The 14,550-nt window shown below is 47.5% G+C and overlaps 1 protein-coding gene across 1 annotated transcript in view; it reads left to right on the top strand.

Moving 5' to 3' along the window:
• The window catches only part of LOC132576480 (dynein axonemal heavy chain 14-like), a 193,873-nt gene that overhangs the window by 136,220 nt on the left and 43,103 nt on the right, over positions 1-14,550 (top strand). Inside the window, exons 12-13 of the mRNA XM_060245693.1 lie at positions 1,817-1,890; positions 3,988-4,160. Coding sequence (XP_060101676.1) covers positions 1,817-1,890; positions 3,988-4,160 — 247 coding nt within the window. The remainder of the gene's footprint in view (positions 1-1,816; positions 1,891-3,987; positions 4,161-14,550) is intronic.

Genomic DNA, 14,550 nt, shown 5'->3' with positions numbered 1-14,550 from the left:
TTCACAGACATTTGGAATCAGTCAATTCAGGACAAGTGGGTTCTAGAAGTAGTGGAACAAGGTTACGCCTTGGAATTCCACTCTCTTCCCCCCAACCATTTTCGAGGGGTTCCCCGGAAAAAAGATTTATCTGCTCACAGAGCAATGTTGTCGGCCATTCAGCACTTGGTGAATATAGGGGCAGTGGAGGCCGTCCCGGTACTTCAACAGGGTTTGGGGGTCTACTTGGTGATATTTTTAGTTCCCAAAAAGAACGGGGAGTTCAGAACCATTCTGGATCTGAAATGGCTCAACAAGTTCATCCTGACAAAACATTTCAAGATGGAGACACTACGGTCAGTATTGCTAGCCATTCAGCCTCAGGATTTTCTGGCTTCCTTGGATCTGTCAGAGGCCTACTTGCATGTTCCCATTCGGGAATCACACAGAAGTTTTCTACGTTTCTCCTACGGGGGGAAGCATTTTCAATATCGAGCCCTGCCGTTTGGTCTGCAGTCTGCGCCCCGGGTATTCACAAAAATTCTGGTGACCCTGGTGGCGGAGCTGAGATTGCGGGGTGTGGCCCTATTTCCTTCCCTGGACGACATTCTGGTGAAGGCAGGGTCCCACCAGCAATGCCTGGAGGGCATGCAGCAGACAGTGACCATGTTGCGCTCTCACGGCTTCGTGGTGAACCTAGAGAAGAGCAATCTGCTTCCCTCTCAGATACTAGTGCATCTGGGAGTGGAAATAAATACAAAGGTGGACAGAGTCTTCTTAACCCCAGAGAGACGGGAGAAGTTTTGCCTCCTTCTGCAAGGGGTGTTACAGCAACCGAAGGTGCCAGTCATGAAGTTAGCACAAGTCTTAGGGATGATGGTATCCTTTCAGGATCTACTGTCTTGGGCCAGATTCCACACTCATCCCCTACAATTTTTTCTGCGGCCTTTTCAGGAGATTATAAGGAACAAAATTCCCAAACTGGTGACACTACCGTTGGAGGTGACGTCCCAGTTACAGTGGTGGTTGAACCCGGGTCTTTTCAGTCCAGGTTACCCGCTTCGCGAACCTCAGAGGGTTTGCATGACTACAGATGCCAGTTTATGGGGTTGGGGGGCTCACTCACAGGATCAAATGATCCAGGGTCAGTGGGAGCCTCACGAAATGAAGCGCAGTATCAACTTCCTGGAACTCAGGGCGATCCGGTTAGGGTTGCAGGCAGTTCTGAGGGGTCACCATGTCCTGGTGAAAACGGACAACTCAACCGCCAAAGCATATGTAAATCGACAGGGAGGAACCAGGGTGAAATCACTTCATGCCGAGGCGAAGGTTCTCTTCGAGTGGGCCGAAGTCAATCTCCTGTCAATCAAAGCGGTGCATGTTCCAGGGAAGGACAATCTGCTAGCGGATTGGCTCAGCAGACGCTGGCTGGACCAAACAGAGTGGATGTTACACAGGGACACCTTCCGTCTAATAGTGGACAGGTACGGACCTGTGTCGGTGGACTTGTTTGCCACGGCAGAAAATTGCCAAGTGGATAGGTTCTTTGCCAAGGTCAGAGACACAAGGGCAGAAGGATCTGATGCCCTCAGCGCTGCATGGCCGACGGGACTAGTGTAGGCCTTCCCGCCCCTTCCTCTATTACCCAGGGTGTTACAGAGGGTGGTGGAACTAAAGGCGGAGATGGTGTTGGTGGCTCCCTTCTGGCCGAGACGGTCATGGTTCCAGGAGCTCCTGAGGTTGTCTATTCAGCCTCCTTGGCAGCTGCCAGGGAGGGACGACCTTCTGACACAGGGCAGCATGTCTCATCCTCAACCAGACATGTTGCAATTGACAGTTTGGAAGTTGAGCGGTTACAGCTCAAGGAACTAGGTTGTAGCACCAGAGTGGTGGACACTATGTTAGCATCGTGTAAGTGTTCCACTAATAGGATATACAATACCACCTGGAAGGTTTTTGCTTCGTGGTCTACCTTACGGGGGTGGGATCCGATGAAGGTGAAGGTAAATGGTATTCTAGGTTTTCTTCAGGAAGGGGCAGACAAGGGGCTTTCTACCAGCACGCTACGGCGTCAGGTGGCGGCCATATCGTCTATACAGGGGGTGCGGGGACGTAAGTCCTTGTCAGCACATCCGCACATTAAACGGTTCCTGAAGGGTGTTGCTCTCCTTAAGCCCCCACAGGTACATAGATTCCCCTCGTGGAAGTTGAATATAGTACTAACTGCGTTGTGTGGGCGTCCCTTCGAACCTATGGCTTCCTGTGGACTGAAGGAACTGACTCTAAAAACAATTTTTGTGGTGGGTATCACTACAGCACGGAGAGTGTCTGAGTTAAGGGCCCTGTCGGTCGACTAGGAGCTTTGTGTTTTCCATAATGAAAGGGTGGTGCTGAGGCCAGACCCATCTTTCATTCCTAAAGTTAATTCTGTCTTTCATAGGTCCCAGGAGTTGGTTCTTCCAAATTTTTGTCCCAACCCCCAGTCTCCCAAGAAAAGGGAGCTGCACTGTTTAGACGTTAGGAGGGCACTTAGTTTTTACATTGATCGCACAAAAGACTGGAGGAAGTCTGATGCATTGTTTGTTTCATTTAGCAAGTAGTCGCAGGGACGACAGGTCTCCACTTCCTCCCTTAGCAGGTGGCTACGGGAGTGTATTGTTTTGGTTTACAAGGCCCAAGGCCAAACCCCTCCAGATGGGATCACGGCCCATTCTCTAAGGGGTGCTGCAACATCAGCTGTGTACCGGTCCTTTCCGTCCTTAGAAGCTGTGTGTAAGGCAGCGACTTGGAAATCGGTACATACCTTTACCAGGCACTATAAAGTGGATAAATGGGCTTCAGCGGAGGCGGCCTTTGGGAGGCGTGTGCTGCAGCATGCACTCTAAACAGGGAAGCCGGTCCCGCCCGGGGATGTTCAGCTTTGTTACGTCCCAGTAGTCGGACCGACCCACTGTCTAGACCACCGGAGAACGGAAGATTGGTATCACTTACCGTGAAGCTTCCTTCTCGGTGGACTGGCAGTGGGTTGGTCCGGCCCGCCCGTTAAAGGTTGAGCGGCTTCCTGAGTTTTGGAGATGGATCCTGGAGCAATGGTGCTTTCCCTGTGGGGAGGATGTTACCTTTGCTTTGCTTAACAGTGACTTTCTTTCAATCTGCCATTTGTATGGTGTGTTGAACTGTAATAAACTAATCTTCTCATTTATTCGTCTCTGTACGTGAATGGGGAGGTGGTGAAAATTTTTATTATTAGGGGGATGCGGCTTGGATACAACTGGCGCGTCCTGGGTGGTATAGGCCACTCCCCCTCCGGATCGATTGGAGCACCCGACCCTGTGACGAGGAGGAGGAGCCTATACCCAGTAGTCGGACCGACCCACTGCCAGTCCACCGAGAAGGAAGCTTCACGGTAAGTGATACCAATCTTCCGTTTAGTACCAGAGGGGTTCCTGTGCTTCTTATAACCATGCCTCATAGTGTGTGCCATCAAGTTCTTGCCAATTTAAGGCAATCTCAGGAAAGAGCTTTAAAGGCAAGTGAGAAGCAGAGGTGGTTTGCCATTGCCTTCCTCTGCAGTCTTCCTTGGTGGTCTCCCGTTCAAATACTAACCAGGGCTAGCCTCCTTAGCTTGCAAGAACTGACTATATCAGGGTGCAGCATGCCATCTTCTCCAATTAGCAGTACAAGTGTTTAATTTTGTATGATTTATATTTTTGTGTAAAGAATGATCTTCATAATAGTACAAGAATGGACTCCTGTATTAAGCTCTTATTCAGATTGAGATTACTGAGCCTAATCACTTTTGGTAGAAGAAACACAATAGAACTGATATTTCTGTCACTGCTTATATTTGCCAGTGTTTCAAAGTTGTTTGCCATATGTGTTGGGAGGTTGCTAATTAAAATATATAAAAATCTTACAGGATGTCCTGAGCTAGTTGTATGGACTGGCCTTTACTTTGTACTGCCATATAATTTGTTGGTGTAAATATTTTTAATTATCTCTTGTTAGATCAAGTTGCACCATTTTCTCAAAATGCTGCGCTGTCAAGTTTTGTCAGTCAGTCTTCAAATAAAGGGATGTATCCATATGAGGACCACATTGATTCTGAACATCAGCAGTATTTGACATCATGGCCCAACTGTGATCTAATTCTAGGAACGGATCCAGATTACCACAAGAAGGTATGTTTTGAAAACCAAACTATGTAAGAATATCTATTTGATAACACTATATCTTTCAAAGATATGCAATGCTAACCATGATCTTCACTAAAGATAAATTCAGGTGGGTAACCGTGTTGGCCTGAAGCGGCAGAACAAAATTTGAGTCCAATGGCACATTTAAGACCAACAAATGGTAACCGTATAAACTAAGCTTGTTATTCCTGTTTGGTCCTTGAATCTGTTAAACATCTTCATTATGTTGTATGATAATTTGCTGCTTACCTTTTACCTACATGTATGGACTAGTAACGTCCATTTTAATGTATCTGAAGAAGTGTGCATGCACATGAAAGCTTATGCCTTGAATAAGATTTTGTTGGTCTTAAAGGTGCCACCGGACTCAAACTTTGTTCTTCAAGATATTCACTGTACCATAAAAAGACGCAATAGATATTAAATTAATCAGTTATGTATTAGATGGCAAATCGTTTTGTGATTTCTTCAGAAGTTGGGGGAGGGTTGTACTATCTGCATTTTACCAGGATACTGGAAATACTTTCTCTCTGATAGGTTGTTAATCTTTAAATAAGATTAAATGTGTGGCACAACCACACATTTAAACACTGATGAAAATGAAACTATTTCCTGAACTGGCTGCATGGGTTGGTGTTATCATGTACTATCATGTCAAAGCAAATGTACAGGTTTCCATTTCTTCATCTTCATGGCTTCTGTGCAGTCCCACATGGGGACTGCCCAAAAGCAGGCCTGCTGCAGAAAAGTTTTCTAAGTTTTCTAATAGAACATGTGCCCCTTCTCCCTCAGGCACTTTCCCACCAAATGATCACCTGACTGGGAGGAGGGGCACTACTTGCTCAGTTCTCTTTTTGCTGCTGCAGAGAGAAGATCTCCACTGCTGTTCTCTTGTTTTTCCTCACCTCAGTTTTGAAGCTGAGGAGGTTTTTTTCTCTCAATAATTTTTCCTTTTAGTCATCATGATAAATGGCCATTGTCTGTTGCCTTGCATCAGCCACACATTCTCTCAAAGCTGTTCCACTCAAGAGCAGTTCTCTCAGCTCCACCTACCTCACAGGGCATCTCTTGTGAGGAGGGGAATGGAAAGGAGATTGTAAGTCACTCTGAGATTCCCTCAGGTAGTGAAGGGCGAGGTATAAAATCCAGTCTTCTCCTCCTCCTTCTGCTTTTCCTCCTCCTCCTCCTCTGCCTAGTGGTTCACACAGCAGAGCTGCTTGCCCTTGCTGTCACTAGTTTCTCCTGAAGGCACATAGGGATAAAGCTGGACTCAGAAGAGATCTCTTCAAAGACTTTGCCTGTATGCAGGCTTGCATAATGTCATATTCCTCCTCCCTGATGAGATGTGGTGAAAAAGGAGTCTGGAATCAATGGCCCTTTTCAGAGGCTTTGTCTGTATGCCAGCATGAATAAAGGCATATTCCCTCCCTGGTGTGGTATGTTAGACAGAGCCTCAGAATAACGGACTTTTTTCATGAGCTTTGACTGTGCACCAGCCTGAATGAGGGCACAGGACCTGGCTCAACACCATTGGTACCTGCCTTCTTGAAGTCATTCCCTAGGTCTGTGGTCTCTATGTCTTTGATATCAGCAGACTCAACCTAGAAGCCGTTCCCTCCCCCCTCCCTTCTCTCGGTGCCAAGAGAAAGAGACTTGGAGGTGTGGCTTGGCAGAAGCTGCTTGCTGAAGGATTTCCTGGCTCTTCCCTTCTCTTCCTGTGAAGAAGCTTGGAGGTGTGGCCTAGCAGTGACTGCCTGTCTGAAGGAATGCCTTACCGCTCCCTTCACTTCAAGTGAAGAAGCTTGGCAGCATGGCCTGGCAGAGGTCCTATCCCTCCCTCCTGCCCAGCTGTGAACTCGCTGTTCATCTTCATGGCCTCTGTGCAGTCCCATATGGGACTGCGCTTGTGCAGGCCTGCCACCGGGAGAAGCTAGCAAGCTCAAAAGAATTTTTTTAGCAACCCAAAAGGTTTGGCTGCCTCCTCACATCAATGTGAGCATTCCACCCAAAGTCACATGATGTGTGAGGAGCCAACACCCTTCCCTCAGTTCTCTTTTAGACACCATGCTGAGAGGACGAACAGCTAGTGAGCTGCAGCGAGTACGAGAAATTTACCTCATAGATGAACAAGATGCCACTCTTTAAAACTTGGGTGGGGCTAAAATGACCAAAACGGACAATCACTCATCCTGTTTACTCTGTTTGGGAGAGGGCCATAAACCTGCCTCCTGTCAGGCATGTAACCGCCTCACTCCGAGAGCCAGGGACGACAGGGCCACGCGCTTAAAAGCCACACTTTGGGAGAAGTCATTAACAGCCACTGAGAGATCGACTGCAAGGCTGTCTACATCAGCCAATAATCAAACTGACCAGTCCCAACCGCCCTCTACGAGCTCTGCCCCATCAGCTGGGCAAGTGCTGAAAGCAATGGGCACAACGAAGCCTCAGGCAGAATCTGAGCCCCCCGTAAAAAAGGCTAAGAAAAAAGAGAAGGCGCATGGGCATCAGCGGCTTTCACCACCATCCTCGCACCAAGCACCACTGGCAGAATCAGCGGCACCAGCGACCGCTTGACGCAAGAATTGATCTCGCCACGGCGCTGTGACCCGTCACTGCGACATCATCTTGGATCCAGAGGCAGCTCTCCTCACTGGAACCGATCTCCATTGGCGCCGTCTATTTTGCGAGGCTCATCTAGCCGCTTCCGCTGCTCAGCCTCTCGTCATTCCCAGACACCCTCATCTGATGTTGAGATCCTTGACTCACATATCGACAGCCTGCAAGAGTGTGCAACACGCCACTGGCATTTTCCATCTTGCCGTTGGTGCAATAGCACCTTAAGTGATGATCATCTGCATAGATCTCCATCAACTCCAAGCTGCTGTCCCCGTTCCAGGGGTCACCATGAAACCGAACACCACGGTTCTGACAGCAACTCCAACATAGCATCAGTACCATCGCCGGACAATCCCATTGTTGAACACACATCTGCATTGTCCTTGGAAGAGTTAACTTCGTTTGTGGATCTCCTAATTCATATGGCTAAAGCTCTTGACCTCCAGTATGCAGTTTCCGGTCTGAAGACCAAGGACCCACTGATGCAACCACTGTTTGACCCTGACTCTGGTCCAGTAGCACTAGCTATGTTACAAGGCATAGAGGAGGTCATACTGTCTGCATGGTTGAAACCAGCATCTACAGCACCATCAGGAAGACGTTTAGAGACTTTGTATAGACTCAATGATTCTGAATGTGCCTTTTTGTTTAGCCATACGAAACCCAATTCATTTATTTCATAGGTTATTCCTGCCAAGGATCGGCAGTGCCCCAACAGATAAGGAGGGCAGGAAATTAGATTCCCTAGGGAGAAAGATGTATTCCTCTGGGGCAATGGGCATTAAGGTCACTAATTTTGAAGCAGTCATGGGGCTGTAAAATAGGGTCCTGTGGCAAAAGATTCTACCATTGGTACCAGACTTACCAGCAGATAAACAACCATTACTGCGGGCATTAATAGAGGAAGGCATACGCCTTGATAAATGACAAGTCAGTGCCACTCGGCATGACACCATGGGATCAGCGCTGGTACTCCGATGACATTCCTGGCTCCACAGCTCTGCTTTACCACCTGATACCAGAGCTAAGCTTGAGGATTTACCATTTGAAGGCCACGAACTTTTCAGCGACCAAACAGATGATGTATTGGAGCGCATCCGCAAATATAAGCTCCAAGCCAAATCCTTTGGCATAACATCTGCGACGTCATCACACAAGGCAAGCCTAGGTACAGGTCCCGCCCATATCAAAGGTCGAATTACCCTTATGCAAAACCATTTCGTTATTCAGAGTCGAAGTACCAGGCCCAGAGGAATAATAGACCTAATTTACCACTCCAATAATGGATGCCGTAATTCGAAGAGTCGGCAGGGGTTGGGCAATAAGCCTAACAGAGACAATAATACTCGAGGGTCAGACCTCTCTTAACTAACTAACAGTGTTGCTATATTTGGAGACCGGTTGTCTCAGTTTGTGCATGTATGGGCTAGCATTACTTCTGATAAATGGATTCTGTCCATAATAAAGCAAGGTTACTACTTTTGAGTTTGACATGGTGCCCCGGTGTTGATTACACTCTGTCTCTAGGCAACTCTCAAAAGTCATCTCTCCAGAGACATTAGAGCTATTAAAAAGGAAGTCATTACAGAAATACTAGAACCAGAGTCATCTCCAGGTTTCTATTCCCCATACTGAGCCTGCTTTGGCGGGGAGGACAGGATATAAATCCAATCAAATCAAAATACTTTATTATTGACAAAAAGGATGGTGGGACACGACCCATATTAGACTTCTGAGAGCTCAATAAGCATCTCACAACACTAAAATACCGTTTGCTATCCCTTCCGGAATTACTGGTACGGTTGGAAGTAAATTGCTGGTTTACCAGTATAGACCTCAAGAACACTTATTTCCACATAGCGGTTCATCCCAGGTGTCAGAAATTTCTTAAGATTTATCCACACAGACCGCATCTTCCAATACACTGTATTACCATTTGGGCTAGCATATGCCTCAAGGGTGTTCTCAAAATGCATGTCCATAATAGTCTCACATTTACGACTACAGGACTGTATATTGTATGCATATTTAGATGACTGGTTATTGGTTGGCAGAGACCCAGAGACATTGTGTAATAATGTACATCTCACACTGGCAATGCTGCATTCCTTGGGGCTCTTGATTGATGCAAAAAAATCTCAACTGTGTCCTACACAGACTATTGAGTACCGTATTTTTTGCTCCATAAGATACATTCCCCCCCCAAAAAAGTGGGGAAAGTGTGTGCGTCTTATGGAGGGAATACTGCAAAAAAGGGGTGTGGCCAAGGGCAAGCACCCGCCAGAGCGGACCTGCCCGGCAAGCCCAGTAGTGGATGCGCAGGTTGTTCTGCAAGAGGCCGATGTAACTGAATTTGTCCTTCGGGCTCCAGGAGCGGGGCAGCGGCGTTTCCTGCTCGTCCACGGCCGAGTAGAGCCACCTGAGGCGCCGCTTGAGCTCCTTCAGCTGCTCGTTGAGGGCCAGGTCACCACAGTGAGGGAACGGGACCAGGGCACTGCTGCCACCGCTGCCAAACATGGGCCCTGCTGAGGAAGAGGCGGCAGCGGGGGCTGTTGTGGCGACGATTGCAGGTGGTGGTGGCGGAGAGGGAGCCAGCGTGGCCGGTGGTGGTGGCGGAGGAGGAGGCGGCTGTGGCGGCGGGTGAAGAAGAAGCGCGGCTGAGGCAGGTGGCTGGGGGTTGCCCGGCGCTTGAGGAGCCATCGCCGGGAGTTGTGGCGGCTGTTGCTGCCCAGACATGCCGGCTTCCTCTTCCTTCTCCTCGTCGGCTATCGAAAATGAATGGCAGGAGGGAGGGAGGAAGTATCAATACTGAGGGGTGTTTACACGAGTGGCCTCCCCTGCTCCTTCTCCAGAGCCGGAGTGACAGTGCGAGAAGAGGGGCAAACACTGGCGGGGGAGAAGGAGGCGGCGACTCGGCTGTGTCATCTCCCGCTTTTCACGCCCGCTGAGCCGTTGGGGCGAAGGCTGCGGCTGCTGCGGGCAGGAGGCGATGCGGCGGGCCACCTGACGCTCTCCGCGCTCGCCCACCAACAGCAAGAAGAGCAGAGGCCACCGAACATGTACCGAGTGTCAAGGCTGGGAAGGCTCCCAGGTGGCAGCCCTCCAGTCCGCCCCCCTCCCAGGAGACTGAGGGCGCTGCCTGGGTCAGGCAACCTCCTTGGGGCAGAGACTGCAGCCAGAGAGTCGCGGTGGGTTTGTGTTGCGCTCTATTGGGGCCTAGGGTTGTCAGGTCGAACTCAAGACATATCTGGGGTCTTTGGGGATAGAGCCAGGAGCAAGAGAGTTCTGGCTGACATATTTAAAGGAACCACACTCCTTTAAAATGCCTTCCCACCATTTGGAAATCATGGACGATGGGTTCAGAATATTTTTTTCCTGTTTTCCTCCTCCTAAAAACTAGGTGTGTCTTATGGAGCAAAAAATACGTACTCAGTTAGACTCCCAACATGGCAAAGCCTATCTGCCCCTCAGAGCTTTAAAGATTGGCAGATTAGTGAAGGCTTTGCATGCCTGCCAATACAGGCAAGCCTACTATTTTCAAAAATTATTAGGCCACATGGCTTCTACAACAGCTATCACTCCACATGCCAGACTGCATATGAGACCATTACAGAATTGGTTCCTCAAAGTTTTCCACACACATAAGCATTCAGTATACAAGTACCTTACAGTTCCACGGACCATAATTTCGAATCTGAGTTGGTGGACTGAATTAGTTCACCTTAGAGCAGGGGTGCATTTCGGTGATAGACCATACCAAGTAGAGGTACTCACTGATGCTTCCTTGCTTGTCTGGGGAGCTCATTGCAATGGACAGCGTGTGTCATGAGCCCTGAGGAGGGGGAGCTGGAAGGGTTAACAGACCAAGAACGGCCTTCCAGCGCCTCAGCTGAAGAAGCAACAGCAGGCTCATCAATCACTCTCCCCACATTCCAGGCACCAGCGCCAGCTGTTGACAATCAGTCTCCTCTAAGCTCTCCCCCTCCCATCTCAAGAATGCGGCGGCGTCTTTGGAAAAGACTCTCAGAACGCAGACACGCTTCCAATCTCTTAGCCCTGAATACTTGGAGAACTACGGCCACTCAGAGAGCAGGCTGATTGAGGCACCCATATAGCTCACGCCCGGGACTTGGCGACCTTGTGGAAGCAACAAGTCGATTCCCTGGCTTGCATCCACGCTCCTTCCTGATTCCAGTTCCTGACTGGTTTGAACTCCTTGGCACCCTGACCCTTTGGCTTTGGACACTGACTTCTGTTTCTGGTTTGCGATTTTGCTGTGGTGACTTGGCTCCTGTTTGATTCCTGAACTTTGACCTCGGACCGGCTTTGGACTCCTGCCTGCCTGTGCCCTGAGAACGTGACAGTTTGCACAAGGCCGTTGGTCCCAGGTTGAATCGAACATGCACATTAATCTGCTAGAACTGCAGGCAGTAAGAAGAGTGTTTTCTTCATTTGTAGAACTCCTACAAGGCCGCACAGTGCTACTCAGCACAGACAGTATCACGGTCAAGTACTACATAAACCGACAAGGGGGCACTGGCTCTCTCTGCCTTTGCAGAGAAGCCATATCACTTTGGAATTGGGCAGTTGCCAACGAGGTTTGCATTATAGCTATGCACATAGTAGCAAAGTGGAATACTCAGGCCGATGCCTTGAGCAGGAATTTTCAACCAGTACGTGAGTGGTCTCTATCAGATCGCTACCTTTGGGTAGTTTTCAAACAGTGGGGCACTCCTCAAGTAGATTTTTTTGCAACGCATCAGAACACGAAGTGCTACCAGTTCTGCTCCAGGGGAGGGATGGGACCCAACTCCCTGACGGAAGTTTTATAGTGAGGTAGATGTTGTAGCTCCAAAGCAGTGTGCACACACAGCCCAGCAGAGGTTGGTATTATTTACAATATATATACATAGTCCTTGTAGTCAGTTGTAGTTCTTACTGACAAACTGCTTCGCCAGACACCTGATACCACAATGGCACACACTGGCAAGTATATCACAGTCTTATATACAGAGTTATGTGTCCTTTTATCCAAACCGTGCAAACATGCTGAGTCACTGAAGCACCACCTGCAGGCTGATGCAATATGTCTAGTTATGTGATCCTTACCTGTCAGATAGATCAACATGATCTGTCTACAAGTTGCTATCTTGTTAAGGCATTTCTACTTCATATGCTGACACACCTCCCAAGAGAAAACTTGTTAGACACAACTTACTTTTGAGATATTCAAACTTTTCCACAGATAAGCATTTTGTAAATATGTCAGCTACATTATGTTCTGATGCACAGTGCTACAGAGAAACAAATCCTCAAGACACAGCTGGCTGTACATTCTGGTAACGAATATTGATGTGTTTACTCCTTGTACCGATTCCTTGATTGTTTGCCAATCGTTGAGCTGCTGAACTGTCGCAATGTATAATTACAGGCAATTTAGTTTACATGCAGATCTATAAGCAACTGATAAAACCACTCTAATTGTACCACGCAATCACTAAAAGCTGAATACTCTGCTTCACATGAGCTAGTAGACACATGAGTTTGTTTAATTGATTTCCATAACACTAAGGCTCCAGACATGTAGATGGCATAACCAGACATTGATTTACCATCTACTCTTTCTCCCCAGCTGGCATCACAATAGGCTAATAGTGCTTGTTCCTTATCTGAACTCAGGACTAGCTTATTGCTAACAGTTTCTTTTAGATATGGAAGGATTCTTTTTGCTGCTACCCAGTCTTTTCTGTATGGACAGGCACTCTTTTGACACAACCAATGAACAGCAATACATATGTCAGGACATGTCCAGCATGCTATGTACAGCAATGAACCTACTAATGATTGATATACTGTCTTGTGGGGAAATACCTCATCATCTGCTTCCCTGCAGTAACCAGTAGTCTTTGGTGTACGTGCACTGTATGCCTCTGACATTCCATACTCATCCAGCAACTGTCTTATTTTGTGTTCTTGGCTTAATTCAAACCATCCACAGTCACTTCTGGTGACATGTACACCTAAGTAGTTCTGGATAGGGCTGAGGTGTTTAGTTTTAAACACTTTTTGTATCATGTAGATGAACCATTTCAGTTGTTCTTCATGGTGGTATACCATGCAAATATCATCTACAAATGCTAGCAAGTAACAGATTTTATTACAAATGGTGATATTATAGAGACAAGGATCAGCCACACTTTGTTTGAACCCATGGTCAATTAATGTTTTGCTAAGACATTCACTCCAGGCAAATGCACTTTGTCTTAATTCATACAAAGTCTTTTGCAATCTTAACACCACATTTGAATTGTCACAAGTATACCCTGGGATTTGCTCTAAATAGAGTTCGTCTTGTATGGGAGTGTTTAGATAAGCAGTGTCAAAATCAAAATGATTAATTGACATTCTTTCTGCTCCTGCCTTTACTAAAGTTGCTTTAATTGTTTCAGTCCGCACTGTGGGAGCATATGATTCATAGAAATCTTGCCCTTCTATCTGAGAGAAGCCTTTCGCCACTAAGCAAGCTTAGATTGCACACCCCCTCCCAATCTGGTTTCTGTTTTAACTTAAAGAGCCAGCAGCATCCAATTGCCTTTTTACCAGTGGGTAACTCAGCCACAGAAAACACGTTGTGAGATACCAGTGATTTATACTCCGCCTCCATGGTTTGCAGCCAGCGGTTTGTTCCTCTGTTCCCAGAAACAGCACCTCACTGTAATCTTTAGGCTCTTTTACAAATACATGATTCACAGACACACCATATCATTCTGAGGGAATACCTTTGGTAACTCTGGAAGACACCCTGGGCAATGCTTCTGCACTCTGCATGTTCTCAGGGGCTAGAGATATCACCTCCTGTTTAATTTGTGGTGAATCATTTGCACTATCAGTCAAAGGTAAGAGAACCAGGGGAGGTATTTGATTGGCATGAATCCTGGAACAATCTGTGTCTTCACAAAAAGTTGCAGACCAGCTGAAACTTAGAGCATTGTGAGTGTTAGAAAAACGATATGATTTCATCCTGTTTGATATCCCAGAAATGTAAGGTTTTTTGTTCTCGCCCCCCCCCTTTTTTCTCCATTGCAGTTGTCATGGGGGTTCTTATTGGTAACATACCGTGCCTTACCCAACCCGTTATCCAGTACATACACATTGTTCTGGAGCGTTCCTACAGCAAGGACTCTTTCACCTTTGAGAATGTTACAGCATTTGTTCTTAAACACAACACTGAAACCAGCCTTGTCCAAGGCACAAATACTCAACAGGTTGTTTTCAAGGGTTGGGACACAGAGCACATTGTCAAATACATGGTTCAAAGTTGGAAAACATGCACTCCCTTGACACACTACGGCAGCAGAGCGTCCATCAGCCAGACTCATGTGTTCCAATGTAGAAGGATGAATATCCTGCAGAAGACTCTTGTCCCAAACAAAATGGTTAGATGCACCCGAGTCAATAATCCAAAACTCCTCCAGGGACGGCGTATGTGCCATAACTAACATAGCTTGTAGCTTCTGCACAAAACGAGACTTCCTTTCACCCCCACATTTCAGTGTAGCCGTGCATTCCCATTTGAGATGATTTGTAGCTCCACAGATAAAACAGCGTCGCACTCTCAAAGCAACGTGCTCCTGAAGTTTCTTGCAGCTATCCACGTTGTCTTTGGCACGAACACAGCTGTCGGCTCCTCTGCTCCCTTCCGGCTTTGCGCGGTTCCCGGTCTTGTCAGCAACTACATCTCTCTGAAGTTGACGAGATT

Source organism: Heteronotia binoei, chromosome 1 (genome assembly GCF_032191835.1).
Source record: "Heteronotia binoei isolate CCM8104 ecotype False Entrance Well chromosome 1, APGP_CSIRO_Hbin_v1, whole genome shotgun sequence".
Taxonomy (NCBI): Eukaryota; Metazoa; Chordata; class Lepidosauria; order Squamata; family Gekkonidae; genus Heteronotia; species Heteronotia binoei.
This window is presented reverse-complemented; position numbering and strand designations above follow the sequence as displayed.